This window comes from Arvicanthis niloticus, chromosome 23, assembly GCF_011762505.2.
Source record: "Arvicanthis niloticus isolate mArvNil1 chromosome 23, mArvNil1.pat.X, whole genome shotgun sequence".
Classification (NCBI taxonomy): Eukaryota; Metazoa; Chordata; class Mammalia; order Rodentia; family Muridae; genus Arvicanthis; species Arvicanthis niloticus.
Window position 1 is genome coordinate 39,375,153 of NC_133430.1, and position 18,457 is coordinate 39,393,609.

Genomic DNA, 18,457 nt, shown 5'->3' on the forward strand with positions numbered 1-18,457 from the left:
AGTTAATTGCCTGGGATTTCATCTATTGAAGTGTCTAAGAAGTTTCATGGGTCTGGTGTGTAACAAGTGTCTAGACTGCCGACAGAAGGGGATTTATTTTAAGCACAATTCCTTAGGGCAAAGTCCTGTTCTGACAGTTGTCATAGATGTATTTCCTTTAAACTTTTTTGTTTAAAATATTTTTATTTTGTTTACAAAAACAAGTATCTACATAGAGTCTACTAGTGTCTCCACACTTGATGTTGCTATTGCTAGCTGTCTGGAAATGGGTCAGTCAATTAGTTTCTTGGGTTTGGACAGTCACTAGAGAAGGCTGCCAAGCTCAACAGAGACAAAGGCATAAAGACTCTAAAGACTTTCTTGAATTAATCAATTGGTCAACTGATTGATCTTCAGTGCTGGAGATTAAATCCTAAACTTTGTATACACTAGGGAGGCAATCTTCCACTGAGCTACCTCCCTGCACTCGTGATTTAAAGTCTCCTCTATACGCCCAGTAGAAATACATATAGGCTATAGTTTAGAGGACAGACACCACAAACGAGTATAAAATACAACAATAATCAACCCCTACAAGGCATTTACTGTTGTCAAATACTTCCACTGCTTGAAGCCACTAGACATCACTATTGGGAAGGTAATCTCCTATTGGAAACAAAGACAAAAGTAACAAAGTGTGACGGAGAACATTTCCAATCACACACTAGGCTGAGGCAGGAGGATCATAAAGCTGAGGTCAGCCTGGGCTGCACAGCAAGACCCTATGTCAACACAAACACACACACACACACACACACACACAGAGAGAGAGAGAAAGAGAGAGAGAGAGAAAAGAAGAAGAAGAAGGAGGAGGAGGAGGAGGAGGAGGAGGAGGAGGAGGAGGAGGAGGAGGAGGAGGAGGAGGAGGAGGAAGAGGAAGAGGAAGAGGAAGAGGAAGAAGAAGAAGGAGGAGGAGGAGGAGGAGGAGGAGGAGGAGGAGGAGGAGGAGGAGGAGGAGAAGAAGGAGAAGAAAAGAGGAGAGAGAGAAAGGGGGGAAGGATGGGAATGACCGTGCGAAGCTACACACACCACTAAGTTCTGAGTGAGAGCACATCTCAGCTGGTAGTGTGCTTGTCTTGCAAGCATGAAGACTAAGGTTTAATCCCCACTATGGCTCAAAACAAAACAAAATCTAAACAGCAATGAAATAAAAATGTTTGTTCAATTAAAACAGAGGAGGGAACTGAACTTCCAACTAACCTAACCTCTGTCAGGTTTCTAGTCAATGCTTCCAAGCTTTGCGATGTTATGCACAGTGGCCAGTCATGAACAAAGGAAAGAATGCGCCATGACCTTTACCAAACATACATCATATGGAAAAAACCTGATACAATGTATGATATAACCTGTTAAGATTATTAAATTAGTGAGACTGGTTACACTTGGACTCTTTGATTCATAGGCAGCCTTGAATGCAAATTTCATTGTAAGTCAGTAACTTGGAATTCAAAAGCAGTTTCCCATGGGAGTAATGTTATATATGTGGCAGTCAGATTCCCAGGAAAATGCCCACGTCTTTTCAGTTTGCACTGTTGCTGTGGACTCTAACTACACATTACGGTGTTTCTGTGGGAAAGTATGCCTAGATTTTAAGCTGAGATGCCAGGGGCATGGCTCCCTGTGCTGCCAGGGCTGTAGTGAGGTCAGAACCTTTTACCAAGCTGTCCAAGTGGGCACTCACGGGCCCCCAGGCACTCACAGAAGACTCAAAGCGCTAAGCGTTAGAGGTCTGGAGGAAGGTGGGTCGGGCAGAATCTGCCCACTGTGTGGCTGGATCCTCTGCTCACTCAGAGGCCCTTGCTCTTTACCTACTTCTCTGGATCCTGGCCTCTTTCCTGGCCTATCGAGGAACAGAAGACTATCTCCCATCCCCAACATCCTGAGGTGACACACCACCCACTGAAAGGCTTTTGTCGGAAGAGTTCAAGTATTACTATCATGTGTGATATATTTTGCTGTTCTCTGTACTTCTCTCTCCCTTGTGCCCCCTGTGGTCTTGCCATTAAAACACAGAAAAAGGAATGAGAGGAAAAACAAAGAAGCAGTTAGAAATTATTTTAAAAGACGGGGAAAAAACCAGTCAAGCTGTATGGACTTCAAGAGTAGAAATGCTTGAGAAGATGATGGTTAAACTCAGACCTGGAAAAGACACTGAGCGAGTCAGAACCAGGCAGGGGCACAGGATTCAGACAGGCCACAGAAAGCCTATGGGAGGGTAGATTTAATCAAATGAAAATGAAGGCCATTTTACAGGGAGTTCAGAGAAACAGGGAAATAAGAGCTGGCTAAGGAAACACTCAAAACCAAGCCTTGCGGTGCAGGCCCACTTTCTCAGCACTTGGGGATAAGACAGGAGGATTCCCAGTGCCGCACAATGAGTCACTCCCAAAAAAGATAAAGGAAAAACAAACCAAAACTATTCAGGTGAAAAAGCAAAAAGAAGTAAAATGTCGCTTGCAGAATGAGCCACAGAAGTAGCTGAGTCAAACAAATTTTAGGTTATTTTTAACAAAATAAGAACTAAGTATGTTTAATATAATTTTAAACATTTAAAAAAAAATTATGTGTACTTGTGTGTGTGCTATGGATGGGAATACGGAAGGGCAGTGCCGGCAGAGGCCAAAAGAGGGCACTGGATAATATAAAGTATAAATATAATATAAATTTAATATATCGTTTTCAATCTAGAAAAGATGCTGGAGACAGTACCATGTGATTGTCCAGAAAATGAGGTAGAGCAGCTTTCAAGAGGAGGAAGTAGAATCCTCTCCGTGGGGAGGAGGGAGCAGAGGCTGCTGTTGAAACACTACTTCACATGGGGTCTGTCTGGAAGAGCTGAGGCAAGGGAGAGGGAAGCTGGGCCGGCGACAGCCGTGGGATACGGATCACTATGCTGTAGCAAGGATGGCCAGGAAAGCCAACAAGGAAGTATAAAAGAATACTTTCAAACCATCTACTGGCCGAGTGCAGGATGTGGCAGGTGGAGCAAGAGCAGATGTTGGTAAGATAGGACTGTAGGCAGAGCGCAGCCTAAGGGCTTCTGTTTTCAGGAGGAGCGGTAACTACCTAGACACTATGACTACAGCCATCTTCCTTTTTCCTTTTCTTATGTCTACCCAGAGTACTTTTGGGGGCTGCTGGAAGGTGGCTGCACTCAGTCAAGGAGAATGACTGGGCTTTGGTCTCACGGAAGAGCTTCACAGCAGCTCTCTCAGGACATACACAGGCAATCTCATGTGGACTCTGGGAAGAGAGCTGCAGGCGCCCATTTCCTCATAAAGACAGAGGCCACTTCTATTTCCTGAACCATGGTTTTGCTTTAAGGTACACATATACAGATTTTAAGGCATACGGTTTGGACATTAAAGAGTAATGGTCAAGATATTTAAATTGACCAAAACATTTGAGATCACACCCTGACACATCTGACTATGTTCCCTTTTTCCCGTTTAAACTATGAGTGAGGGACTAGAGTCGGTTCAGCAGTTAACGGCACTTGCTGCCGTCCCTACTGCTCGTGTAGGAGACCTAGGTTCAGTACCCAGCACCCACATGCTAGCCAGCTCATGCCATGTGTGGCTCCAAATCCCCTGTGGATCCAGGGCATCTAGTGCCCTCTTCTGGCCATAGACAATATACATGCAGGCAAAATAATCATACACATAATAAAATAAGTAAAACTTTAAAGGCTGGAGAGACGGCACAGTGATTAAGAGCACTGGCTGCTCTTCCAGAGGACCCAGGTCCAATTCCCAGCACCCACTGGCAGCTTGAAATTGTAACTCCCTGACACCTTCTTGGGGCCTCTGTGGGCACTGCATGCACATGGGTACACAGATATACATGCAGGCAAAACACCCACACACATGAAAGTAAAATCAGGTAAAATCTCACAAAAAATAAAATAAGTAAAAACTTAAAAATACAACTGGGAGGTAGTAAGCTGTCTTACAGTTCTACTGCAATGGATTAACTTTTATTTTCCTAAGTAAATACTATCCAAATTTGAATGACTTGAAAAACTTTCCTTTGACTGTTGAAAGTTCTAACCTGATATTCTTATTTTGTGGATAAACAGGAAGTTCACACAAAGATAGTCTGGAAGCTTGAAAACAAGTGCTGTGAGGGAGAGCCCTGGACCCCAGGGTGTCCAGAGCCGGGCCCTCTGCTGCCCAGTTTTTCTTCCTGACCATCAGACCTATGAATGTTCAGCAACTGCGGGCCTACACCAGAGGCCAGAGTTCTTCATATGCTCTCCTGACTGCAAGAAAATATAACAAATCCCTTTTTCTCTGGTGGTTCTGCTTTTATCCTCCAACCTTGACACAGTCACCTTGAAGTTTAACTTAACAAACTAGAAATAAACAACTTACTATACTTGAAACCAGAGAGTCGCTCAAATCTACATACACACCAACAAGAGCAAAAAGACAACCACCTTGTCGGACTCATACCCACCCAGAGGGCTGGACAACACATGGAATTCACCATGGGCCTGCCTCTGGCTCCCCAGAGCTGGAATTAAAGGTGTGTGCTGGTACCACCCAGCAGGCAACACTTGAAGTAAGCCAACTGTGTAACTCCCACAGCAGCTGGAGAAAAGGGACCATGGTAGTAATCTCATAAAAACCTGAAACGGCAGACTAGAGAGATGGCTCAGCAGTGAAGAACATTTGCTGCTCTTGCAAAAGACCCAGGTTCAGTTCCTACCATAAGGTGGCTCACAACCATCTGTTACTCCAGTTCTGGGGAATGTAGGGCCTTCTTCTGTTCTATGGAGGGCACCACACACACGCACACGCACACGCACACACACATACAGGGGCACAGACACACACGGGCACACACACACAAAAACCAAATCTTTTAAATATTTTTGAGAACCCATAATGGGTTAATTAAATAAAACAAGAGGGCTGGAATGTCACTGTAAAGCACACATCTTGATTTGTGACTCCTGTGAAGATGCACAGATCCACCACCTTTAAAGTTTCCCAGAATGCACAAATAAAGACAGGGGTGGGCTCCAGTAATAACTACGAGCACTTCACTACAAAGCTTATGTATAGATGCTCAAGAATACTTTTGGTCTCTGTCCCTCCTCAACAAGACACATTTACCTGAAATTCATCCATGATGCTGAATGTATACTCATGTCTGGCTACCACATGATGACAATTCTTACACAGATCTGCCAAAACAAAGGCACATAATGAAGTCTGGAGACGTTTGTTAAAACAATAAAATTGCTATTCTCAGCATATAGTACTTAAAAGAAATTTTAACTCTGTCACATTTAACACAGCAAGAGACCCATTAGAATACTGACCTCAAGAAATCCAGATTCTATCACAACTTTAATTAAGATCTGAACTCAAGGGCTCACTGTGCACATATTCCCATTGAAAGCTCCCTATAGCCGGGCAGTGGTGGCGCACGTCTTTAAGCCCAGCACTTGGGAGGCAGAGGCAGGTAGATTTGAGTTTGAGGCCAACCTGGTCTACAGAGTGAGTTCCAGGACAGCCAAGGATACACAGAGAAACCCTGTTTCAAAAAACCAAAAAAAAAAAAAAGAAAAAAGAAAAAAGAAAAAAAACAGAAAAAGAAAGCTCCCTACAGAAAGCTGCAAACAGATACTTAGGTGCCGTTTACTTGTTGACTTTTGCGGTACTAGGACCAATCCTAGAGCAGGTACTCTACCACTGACCTACATTCCCAACTTTCTTGTCATTTCTAAGTCAAGGTCTCACTAAGTTGCCCAGGCTGGCTTTGAACTCAATCTGCAGCTCAAGCAGGCCTTGACCTTTCAGTCTTCTGAGTAGCTGGGATCAAGCTGTCAAGATTGAGTAAAGGTGCTTGTCACCAAGTAGCTAGGGTAAAAGATCTGTGGCACCAAGTGTTTTAAGTGTGGACCCATCTAGCTGTGCTGAAGCTGTTATTCTCAGGAACGCAGGAAATGTGCAGTCATAACCAGGGATAAAGAAAAACAACTACAGGCATGAAAGTGAATCTGAGGTAACAAAATGATCTACTAAAAACAAAAACAATGTAACAATAATTGATAAACTGTGGCTACTGTGTCAGATACTCTTTAAATACGTTTTTTAGCTATTCCTGTAATCTCACATTCGATGAGACATAATATTATTACCACACTGTCAGGAAACAAAGGGACACGGTGGCTAAGTGAATAGATGATTACAGAGACAGGAGGTTTGGAGCCAGAATTTTATATGACTCTTACTCACTACACCCTGCTACCTTGAAAAAAATACATCTTAAAGGGGACACAGGCTTAAAAGGAGAGGCAAAAACACCTGGAGTTTTTTTAACTGTCTGAGCCTATTCTAAGTTTCTCATACTTGTCTTTAAAAATCTTATCAGCATACTTTTTCCTTATTCATATTCAGAACATAGCAAGAACCAGAAGGAAAACAAAAAGGAGATGCTAGCAGTTTAAGTATTCGTCACAATGTCTGGGTGCATGCTAACATGTACATATAACATGTACATATGACACGTACACATAACATGCACATTCACATGAACAACTTCCTAGCACTGTTCTCAAAGCGCATTCACCTTCACTGCAAGTGTTACTTCCTAGCGTTAAGGGTGGGAAGGTCCAGTGATAAAAGCAACAGACGGACAGTGGGACAGGAGGCCAGAGCAGATAAAAACATAGAAGCAAAGTGGAAAATACCAATGCACACCAGGGTCATTCAGTACCAGGGAAAATGGTGCTACAGTGTGACACTCTCCCCTCTCTTCCCCTCCCCTGTTCTTTAGCCCTGCTTGCCTTTGGACCTCTGACCCTCCTTCTTCTACCACCTGAGTGCTGGGTCAGCAGGGGTGAAACACCACACCAGGCTGGTCCTGACCTTTATGTCTACTGGAGGACCCCATTCTATTAAAGCCCCATGAATCCAAGAGTTTTTTAAAAAACAAAACTCTGGCTAGGAGTAGAGGCTCAGGCCTTTAATTTTAGCACTTGGGAAGCTGAGGCAGGATAGCCATGAGTTCCAGGAAGCTTGGGCTATAGAATGAGTTCTGAATTAGCCTGAGCTACAAAATGAGATCTTACCTCAAAAAACAAAAACAAAAAACAAAACAAAAAACAAAACCAAAAAAAAACCCAAACAAACAAACAAAAACAACCAAGACATTATCTTATTTGAGGTGATATAAAGTCTTCACAACTGGCTGGGCGTGGCGCACACATCTCTAATTGCAGCACTGAGGAGGCAGAAGCAGGAAGATCACGTTTAGACCTGCATGTTATGTTATTCACATGTTCACAGTGTGGAGATGCTGGGTAAAGGAGGTCCTAACTGTATTTTCTCCTCAGTAACTTACCAGTAATTGGTAACACTCAATGTGCCCTCAGAACACCCATACAACACACCAACTTCTGAAAGCTGATACCTGCTAACAGATCTGCATTTCAAAATGAACTCTACTTACGGTCATAGGTAACTATTTCTTCTCCATCTTCCTCTTTCAGGGATCTGTTTGTGATCAGCATAAAGTCCCGTTTACTGCACACGGCGCAGCCTGCGAAGTTCAGTAGGAACGATCCATTCTCCAGACAGGTGTTCCCCTAGAGTACAAGAACTGGAATTGTCTTATACTTTGAAACCTTTGGTGAAACTGACCAAATGACTCAAAGTTTCTACAGGCCAAAGACACAGCCAGAACACACCTGCTCAGAGCACTTTTTTTAAAAGATACTAGCTTTCCTACAGAATTACTAATAAGGATACTTGATGTACATGTTAAGTCCATGGATTTCTCTCTCTCTCTTTTTTTTTAAATATTGCCGGGCGGTGGTGGTGCATGCCTTTAATCCCAGCACTTGGGAGGCAGAGGCAGGCAGATTTCTGAGTTTGAGGCCAGCCTGGTCTACAGAGTGAGTTCCAGGACAGCCAGGGCTATACAGAGAAACCCTGTCTTAAAAAAAACAAAAAAAAAAAAAAAAATTTATTTTATGTATATGAGGAGTACACTGTAACTGTCTTTAGGCACACCAGAAGAGGGCATTGGACCTCATTACAGATCACTGTGAGCCATCATGTGGTTGTTGGGAATTGAACTCAGGACCTTTGGAAGAGCAGCCAGTGCTCTTAACTGCTGAGCCATCTCTCCAGCCCAGTCCATGAGTTTCTAAGGACTACAAGTGTGTTTGCCAGAGAGGAGCAGGGCTGGGGATGTGGCTCAGTGTTCGAGCATTTGCCCAGCATCTGTGAACTGAGTCCAAGTACTTACAAACAACAGGGAAATGAAAGAGAACTGAGTCCAAGTACTTACAAACAACAGGGAAATGAAAGAGAACTGAGTCCAAGTACTTACAAACAACAGGGAAATGTAAGAGAACTGAGTCCAAGTACTTACAAACAACAGGGAAATGAAAGAGAACTGAGTCCAAGTACTTACAAACAACAGGGAAATGAAAGAGAACTGAGTCCAAGTACTTACAAACAACAGGGAAATGAAAGAGAACTGAGTCCAAGTACTTACAAACAACAGGGAAATGAAAGAGAACTGAGTCCAAGTACTTACAAACAACAGGGAAATGTAAGAGAACTGAGTCCAAGTACTTACAAACAACAGGGAAATGAAAGAGAACTGAGTCCAAGTACTTACAAACAACAGGGAAATGAAAGAGAACTGAGTCCAAGTACTTACAAACAACAGGGAAACAACATTCGATACAAACAGCAAATCATAAAGTTTTAGAAGTATTTTTAAATGATAAGCCAAAAAACTAGAATTAAGTCAATCAAATTAGAAACAAACACAGACACAGGTCTTCTCTTGGTAAATGTCTACAAATTCAATTTCTGGGTCACATAGGTTATTTTTTAAGTGGTATATTGAACTTCCTATGAAGTTGCCAAATACTTCTCCCAAGTTCTCCTTTCTTAAAAAAAAAAATGTGAATGTGTGTGGTCTGTTTGTGGGTTTGTTCAAGGATGCAGTGCCCACAGGCCAGAGGTCTTGGCTACCCTTGGGGCTGGATTACAGGTAGTCATGAGCTGTTTGGCAGATGGCTGCTGGGAATTAAACTAAAAGCAGTAAATGCTCTTTTCCACTGAGCCATCTCTCCAGCCACTTCCCCCCATACAACCACTGAGCCATCTCTCCAGCCACTCCCCCACCACCACACACAACCACTGAGCCATCTCTCCAGCCACTCCCCCACCACCACACACAACCACTGAGCCATCTCTCCAGCCACTCCCCCCACCACCACACACAACCACTGAGCCATCTCTCCAGCCACTCCCCCACCACCACATACAACCACTGAGCCATCTCTCCAGCCACTCCCCCCACCACCACACACAACCACTGAGCCATCTCTCTAGCCACTCCCCCCACCACCACACACAACCACTGAGCCATCTCTCCAGCCACTCCCCCCACCACCACACACAACCACTGAGCCATCTCTCCAGCCACTCCCCCCACCACCACACACAACCACTGAGCCATCTCTCCAGCCACTCCCCCCACCACCACACACAACCACTGAGCCATCTCTCTAGCCACCCCCCCCCCCACACACACGAGGTTCTCTATTTCACACTCCTGTCAGCAATGTGTTGTTCTCAGTCACTCCACATCTTCCCAACCCTAGTTATTGAACATATTTTTTTACTTTTGTAGTGATGTAAGTGGAAATCTTACCATAGTTTTAATTTGCCTTCTCCCAGTGATTAATAGTCTTCCTGGAGTCTATTCATATGAGCTGTCCAATCAAGTCTATTGGCCCCACTCTTTGTTTTAGACAGGGTCTCACTGTGTAGCCCTGGCTGGCCTGGCCTGTTAAGGACACTCAGAAAATGTGATTTACATAAAACTCTGCTAAAGACTTGTAAAGGTATATATACAAGAAGAAATGGCTAAAAAGTATGAAAATTAGACAGTAAAGGTTATTAGTTTGATAGTATAGTATAAAATCTTATAAATTTGAGGGCCAGACATGGTGATGCACGTCTTTAATCCCAGCTCTTGAGAGGCAGAGACAGGCAGATCTCTGAGTCTGAGGCCAGCCTGACCTACAGAGTGAGTTACAGGATAGTCAAGACTACACAGAGAAAACCTGTCTTCAAAACCAACCAACCAAATAAACAAAAAAACCCGAAAAAGTTACAAGTTTGAAAAAACTTTGAAACTATTCTAACAAGGACTACAACATAAAAAATTCTTATTATTTCAGATCATACATGTCAACGTAGCTATAAGGTTTATGTATGTTACTATGTGTGTTCTGTCAGGGACTGATTACAATTCAAAGCAGAGGACTGATGAGGCCAGTGGTTTAGCTTGACTGGGGGAGCACTTACATGAAGCCCTGGGTTCAATAGCCAGTACCACATAAATGGGGTGTGGTGGTCTGTGCTGGTGATTCCAGTACTCAGCATAAGGATCAGACAGAGTCATCCTTGGCTACACAGTGAGCTCAAGGCCGGCCTGAGATACACGAGCCCCTGTCCAACAGGAACAGGGAGTAGAGGGAGACATGGAGGCTGGGAAGGGGCACAGAGGAGGAGAGCTCTCTCTATGGCTTTTCTATTCCCTACTCTATTCATTTCTATCCCTCCCTCCCTCCCTCCCTGCCCCCCCCCTTCCCTCTCCTGGCTTGAAGGTTTGTGCTCTTGTTTTCCACTGGAATGTTAGCCTACTGGGTCCAGATTGTTCCTTTTTGTATAGGTATTTACAACCATAAATCTTTAAATCAAGTTTTTTGTTTTTGATTTTCGAGACAGGGTTTCTCTGTGTAGCCCTGGCTGTCCTGGAACTCACTCTGTAGACCAGGTTGGCCTCAAACTCAGAAATCCGCCTGCCTCTGCCTCCCAAGTGCTGGGATTAAAGGCGTGCGCCACCACTGCCCGGCCAACCATAAATCTTTAAACTGCAGAGTTGTTTAAGAAACCCTACTCATACACAGCTGTCTCAGTGACCCCAAAATTATTGAAATTTCACTTAATTCTATTAAGACACCTTTGACTACATGAACTTGGGAAGCTAAGTTTTAAATGAAGTATATAAAATGTAATTTTTATTTGTACATCGCTAATTCACAGACTCTTGTCTCGGATTCAATTAGTCGCTTGTTTTTGTGGTACCATCGTGTCACTACAGAGTCTAAAGCTGAAGGGAGATACATGAAACTCAAGTTTCCTTCACACTGTGTTGAAAATATTTTGTTACAATCTTAGAAAATATAATATAGTTTTAGGTCCAATTGGTTCGCAAAATGCTTTTCTGGAAAAAGAAAATGCTTCACAACTGAGTTTTTAAGAAGTTGGCTGGGGGCAGTGAGACAGCTCACCAGGTAAAAGTAGAAGCCTGATGACTTCTACCCCTGAAACTCGAGCTGGAAGATGAGGGGCTCCTGAAAACTGCCCTCTGACTACCATACGATTACTTCGCCCACGCGGTTCAGGAAATTGGTGGTCTATTTTCAAGTAAACTCATACTTGATTTCAAGTTCTCAGTGTAGTACAGAAGGTAGGTTGGACCCCTGGCCTTGCTTATGTATTTTGGAGGTGCACACTTACACTACATGTAGAGGTCAGAGGCTAGAAAGGAACCTAGTTCTGTGCATTCTAGTCTGTGAAAACCATCTACCCAAAGATAAATAACTAAATATCATTTACTGCTTACTGAAGAGCTTCCTAACAAAGCCAGCCTGGATTACAGACTGAGTTCCAAGTCAGCCAGGGCTATGTAGAGAAACCTGTCTTTTTGTTGTAAAAGAGTTAAAAAATTTTAAACCTTCCACAGATGGAGTCAAGAATGCAGATCAGCTTGTTCTGCACACTGGGTCCTAAGAAACTAGCTATCCACAAGACAAAATAAATAAGATAAGAGTTCAGAGCTGGGAGTTCAGGACAGCGTGACCAATCGCTATGGGTACCAGGAACTAAAAACTGACCATAAGATAGATTGAATAGGGTTTGAGCTGGAAGTTCAAGTTAGCATGCCTGTGCAACCTGGATACCAGGAACTTGGCTGACATATAGACTCTTAGAGAATAGCCTGTTCCTTGTACCCTGTCACAAACTGAATAATGGGCTGGGACTTTCCACAGGTGCTCTCCAATAGCCCTCCCTTACTCCCCCTGGGTTGTGGTTCCCCCCTCCCCCAGTTGTGGTTTTGGGCTTTATATTCTCTCTGTCTCCAAAGCGCTGGGGTCAGACCCCACTGCCCCTGCATGGGTCATGGGTCTTGACCTCAGTATACTGATTAAAATATGCCTCTTGCTGATTACATCAAGTTTGGTGTCTTGCAGTTAATGGGTGGCCGAGAATTCCAGAGGCTTGGGTGAGGTCCTCCATTCGTGGGGGCCTTACAGTTGTTTGTTTCTTTTTTAAGACATAGTTTCTCAGTGTACCCCTGGTTGTCCTGGAACTCACTCTGTAGACTAGGCTGGCCTTGAACTCAGAGATCTACTCACCTCTGGCTTGAGTGCTGGGAGAAAAGGCACGTGCCATCACCCACCAGGTTTCTATTTCTTTCTTCTTTTTTTTTAAATTAGTGGATGGTGGTTTATATTCTTTAAAATATGCCATGGTGCACACCACACATACTTGTAATTAAAAATAACAAAATAAATCTTTAAAAATATATGCCATAGCTTTAATGAGTCCCAGTTAATTGAAAGAAGAATCCCTGGTTCTGGAAAAAGGATTCTGAATTTAATTAACCAAGGGATTCCAAATGGCCACTTCTAGTAAACAAGCCTGCACTGAGTCCTTTAGCAGTCTCCATCCTGTGTCTCAAGTTGCATTGGAAACTTTCTTAATATCTACCCACTAGTTACTTCTAAATCTGTCTTCTCCAATTCCAAAGAAGCACTCAATTCTTTCTCATGACGGCTCTCTAATTATATAACAGAATGAAAGCTGGGAGAACACTTCAGAATGGCACGTTCTAGGCTTTCCAGTCACTTCAGTGTTGACAGTCTATCTCTCTGTTTATTCCATCTCTCTATTTTGAGGGTACACTCTACATGTGGAGGTCAGAGGACAATTTGCAGGACTTGGTCCTCTTCCTCCACTGTGTGAGTCCTAGGGATGGAATTCAGATGTTGGGCTTGGCGGGCAAGTGCCTTGACCCACCTGGTGGCCATCTTGCCAACCCAGAGCATCTATCTCCCTTTGATCTGCACTATTATTTTACTGGAATAAAGTTATCTTACTACTTCTGGGGACGAGGGCGGGGAGGGGAGAAAAGAGTGAACCGACTGTCTCTCTTTTTTAAAGATAAAAAACCTTGTATGTGTCTTTGTCTCTGTGTATGGGCAATGAGTGCAGTCCCCGTGGAGGCCAGAGGACAGTGCTGGATCCCCCAAGCCAAAGCTAAGGCTGCTGTGAGCTGCCTGACGTGAGTGGTGGGAAGGGAACTCGGATTCTCTTCGGCAGGACAGTGTTAGATGCTCTCGACTTCTGAGCCAATCTCTGTAGCCCCTAACAACTCTGTTACTAACCTCCCCCAGAAACTCCTTCCTCATAGTTCCCAGTTAATGATGCAATGTTCATCATTAAGACTCATAAAAACCCCTTTCTAGATTTAAAAAAAAAAAAAAAAAAAAAAAGCATGCCCTAAACCACAGTATAGAAAAGTAGTAACAACAGCAAAGACATACAGAATAATAAGTAAACAGCAGAACCATCAGTTAAGGGAAGAAAAAACATTCTGGAAGCTTCTCTCCCATGTTTACCAATGCCTCATGGAGGCCAAAGGAGCTGGATTCCCTGGAACTGGAATTATAGACAGTTGCTAGCTGCCATGTGGGTGCTGGGAACTGAATCCAGGTCCTTTGCAATAATAGCACCAATCACTGAGCAATCAATCATATAAGTATGACCACCCCTGAACATACTCTGTTTAGCAGCCATCAATACAACGTCTTTAGAGTAACTTCTTGCTTCCCAACTTCATGTTACCAACCAGGAAAGTCTTACTGAATTTTAGTTTGCTTGATTTAAGGCTGCACTTCTTGTGTTCTTTTACCAATACTGTCAGACTGAAGTCAGATCACTGTATCTGATTCTAGCGCTCCCCTTGCTGTAATTCTGGGTTCCTTACCTCTGCACTACCCACTCTGGGACAGACGGCCCTCTGTTTTGATGGCTGTCCCGTGATTGCAGTATAATACTTGGTGTCCACCCAGTGGATGTCAAGGAGCTCCTTCACTGTGACAGTCAAGTGTCTCTGGATACTGCCAAATCCCCCTGGGAGGCAAAGCCACTTCCATTGAGAGCTGATGCTCTATGCTGATTCACATTCACAACCCTACTTGTATAATATTCCCTTTTATGAACACAAGTTTTGCCCTGGCCTATTACTACAAATCATGATCTCACTCTGTAGACCAGGCTGGCCTTGAACTCAGAACTCAGAAATCCGCCTGCCTCTGCCTCCCAAGTGCTGGGATTAAAGGCGTGCGCCACCACCGCCCGGTGAGCATTTTTCTAGAATAAGCACTTCTGTATCACTCCAGTGGACATCCTAATTTGATAATGAATGAATGTTAATTATTTTATAAACCAAAGTGGTTGTACCATAATGAAAAACTCATGTAACATAACAACCCCAAGACTCACAAAAGAAGTTTTGTTTTTATGGGTTTTGTTGGTTGGTTGGTTTTTGAGACAGGATTTCTGTGTAGCCCTGGCTGGCCCCTTGAACTTGGAGATCTGCCTGCCTCTGTCTCCTGAGTGCTGGGATTATAGGCATGTGGCACCCTGCCTCCGGCCCTATCATTCACATTAAGAGAAACAACAATGAAGATGTTTTACCTCCCAACCAACTCGAGGATCCTTCATCTTGTTATTTTCCTTCTGTTTCTTCCTCCTCTAAATCATCATCCAAAACCACCTTATTTGGATGCTAAACACCGCAGCCCCATTCCCTATCTGTCGTCCTTTTCACTTTGTTTAAACAGCAGTCTGTCAATCATACTCCCTCACACCGCAACCCCCAGCTTTGGTAGTCACTCCTTCACAGACTAGCAAAGCAATCTGTCAACACACATCAAGCGCAGTAACGATTCCCTAAAAGACCGGTAAGAGTCAAACCTCAAACCCTCCAAAGCCTGAGGGGAGCAAAGACTTAAAATAAGGGCTGGGGATATAGTTGCATTCGTTGGTGGAGTGCTTGCCGGGCAGGTACACAACCTGGGTTCACTCCTCAATACCAAGAAGCGAAAGGGAAAGAGAAGGGGCAAGGAAAAGTGAACCGGACGGGGTGGAAAAGAGGACCTCAACCTAGTCTTGGTTCTCATACTTGGGCAAGTGATAGTTCCTCTCTGAGTATCAGTTCTACCATCTTCAAACGTGGGTTAGAACAGGAGGCTAGGGGTGTAGCTCAGTTGGTGGAAAGCTCGCCTACCACGCACCGAGCTCTCAGTTCTATCCCTAACATTTTATAAATTGAGCCCACGCTTGTACTGCCAGCGTTCAGGAGGTATGTTGGAAGAAGGATCAAAAGTTAAAGAAATCCTCCTCGGCCACACAGTGAGTTTGAAGCCAGCCTGGGCTACACAAGACCTGACTCCAAAAAGTGGATTCTGAAATGACCTCAGACGTTCATCCAGCGACAGAATTACGTAAAAGAATTTCAATCAAATCGAGATGAAGGATGAAGCCGAGATTGCAGTAGGGGTTGAGGGGTTGCTTTCAATTTGGGTGGGTAGGTAATCGTGAGGGTTCCCCTTGTTCCCAGCAACACACGAGAACCGGAAGGACCGCTGACGTCAGCCACCAGGGAGGGGGCCTGCCGCCCGTAAGCAGGGTCACTGGGGTGACAGGACGGCAGAGTAGGCCCTGGCCTGTCTAGGAATATCGGTCGAACACCGAGCCTGCGGAAGGCTATTCGCGCCCACTTGCTCACCCGATTGGGGTACTCCTTCTCCACACAGTCCCCACACATCGTCACGCAGTTTACGGAGAACGTCCCCAGAGATTCCGGAAGACGAAACCTCGCGAGAGCTGAGACTTTGATTGCGGCTCGGGTTCTAAGGACTCCACAGCGGGCCAGAAGTCTCCGCCCATAGCAACGGTTGTTAGGCGGGAGCCACCGCTGTCTCCTGGCAATGAGGGTGCGCCAAGGACTGGACTCAAGAATCTTCAGATATTGAAAAGATCTGAGGACTCAAAAGATGTGTCGAAAAGAGGAAGCGGCTTTGAGCCTGAGAGAACTTCTAGTAGGCGCCTTCTTGAATTCTGATAAAAAAAGGCGAATACAATACAGCAAAAAAAGGCGAACACAATACAGCAAAAAAAGGGAATTATTTCTTCTTGCTTCCATTTACACCAGATTCAAAAACCCTGAAATGACAGTTTAAATACCATTTTGTGCTATAATAACAGATAAGAGATCAGACTTCAGAAAAGGAGTAAGCAGGTATTTGGGAAGAGAAGCTTAGAGCGAAGTCGAGACTCTACTAAATTATTTAAATTAGATTCTTATCATTCGCCTTGTACAAAAATCAATTCAAAATGGATCAAAACCCATTATCTAAAAGAGGAAACACTGAAACTTCCAGAAGAAAGCATAGAGGGTAGTTGTCAAGACATTGGGTTGGAGGGGCTGGAGAGATGGCTCAGCCAGTCAGGAGCACTGAACGCTCTTCCAGAGGACCCAGTTTCACTTCTAGAATTCACATGGCAGCTGACAACTGTCTGTAACTCCAAGATCTGACACCCTCACACAAATACACATGCAGGCAAAACACCAATGCGCATAAAATAGAAGTAAATTTTTAAAAAGACATTGGGTTGGACAAGAACTTTTTGAATAGCACACCAACTAACACTAACAGAAACCAACCCTAAGTATCAGCAGACTAGATGTCATAAAAAGTTTCTATTCAGCAAAGGACACAATTAGCAGAGCAAACAGTCCACAGCATGGGAAGACATCCTTACCAGCTATATTTCAGACCAGGGACAAATATCCAGGACTTAGAATATTCTAATTGCAGAAACTAAATACCAAGGAAACAAAACTGCCTGTCAATAGAGCAAGTGAATTGAATAATCACTTTTCAAAATGAGAAGCACACATGGCCAATAACTATTTTTTAAAGTGTTCAGTATTCTCAGTCATCGGGGAAATGCAAATAAAAATTACTTTGAGATGCCATCTCACCCCTTTCAAAATGGCCCTCATCAATAAATCTGACAAGTGTTGGAAAGGAAGTAGAGAGAACGGAACTGTTACTCACTGTTGGTGGGAGTGCAAATTAATACAGTCATTAATACAGCCATTGTGGAAGTCAGTTTGGAGATTTCTCAAAAAATTAAAACTAGAACTACCATATGACCCTGTTACTCCAGTCCTGGGCATTTTCCCAGAACACACAGGAATATTTGCACCCCTATGTTTATTCCTGATTTATTCAGTCTAGCAAAGAATCAAGATTAACCTAGATGTCCATCAACAGATGAAAGGAAAATGAAAATTTTCTATATATAAAAAAATGGAGCTAGGCAGTGGTGCACATGACTTTAGTTCCAACACTGAGGAGGCAGAGGCAGGCCGATCTCTATGCATTTGAGGCCAGCCTGGTCTATAGAGTGAGTTCCAGGACAACCAGGGCTACACAGAAACATCCCATCTCAAAAAACAAACACAAACAAGCAAAAAAGGGAAAGTATTAAGTTTTAAAGAAAAAAATAAAATCACAAAATTTGTAGAAAAATGAGTGGACTTGTAATATTAAGCAAGATAATACAACCTCAGACAGGAAAAAAGCTGTTCTCCATGATATGCAGAATGTAGTCACTACTGTGTGTGTGTGTGTGTGTGTGTAAATGTGTATGTGGGTATAATATATATATATATAGAAAAGAGAACAAGGAAGTATAGAAACCACTTTGGCTCCTGGCAAGTCTCATGCTGCACCTGCCCAAGAGCTCTGGATTTGCAAATGAAAACACACACACACACACACACACACACACACACACACACACACACACGCCAGCTAATTTTGATATGCTTTGACTAGCTCAATGGTTGGGTACTTCTAAACCTCCCCATGGACAGCACACATTTTCCTCAGGTATTCCTGGCTTAGCACATTGCCTTCTGGGCAGCACAAACACACACACCCCGCCCGCTCCCCCTCTCAGAACCGCTTTCCTTTTCCACCTACATTGTTGGTTGATTTTTTTTTTTTTCCTGCAGTTCTTAAATCTGAACCCTCTCCTTGGAGTCATGGTGATTCTCCTCCTTCTCTCTCCCTTGGTCCCTTGGCTGAGCAGTCTAAAAGTCCTGCCCCGTCTCCCTGCCCAGCCATTGGCTGTACAGCAACTCTTTATTACCAATTGAAGCCAGATGGGGGCGGGGACCCTCAGGTCTGGAAGCCTGGCTTTTGGGAGCCAAAGTAGGACAAAGC

The 18,457-nt window shown here is 43.8% G+C and overlaps 1 protein-coding gene across 2 annotated transcripts in view; it reads right to left on the minus strand.

Moving 5' to 3' along the window:
• Window positions 1–16,094, minus strand: part of Churc1 (churchill domain containing 1) — a 19,655-nt gene extending 3,561 nt beyond the window's left edge. The window contains exons 1-3 of one of the 2 annotated variants that reach the window (XM_076921937.1): window positions 15,946–16,094; window positions 7,504–7,639; window positions 5,160–5,230 (exon numbers count right to left, since the gene is read on the minus strand). In XM_076921937.1, coding sequence (XP_076778052.1) covers window positions 5,160–5,230; window positions 7,504–7,639; window positions 15,946–15,984 — 246 coding nt within the window. In that variant the 5' untranslated portion in view covers window positions 15,985–16,094. The remainder of the gene's footprint in view (window positions 1–5,159; window positions 5,231–7,503; window positions 7,640–15,945) is intronic. The other variant, XM_076921938.1, reaches the window with a different exon arrangement.
• Between the last annotated feature and the right edge of the window lie 2,363 nt (window positions 16,095–18,457).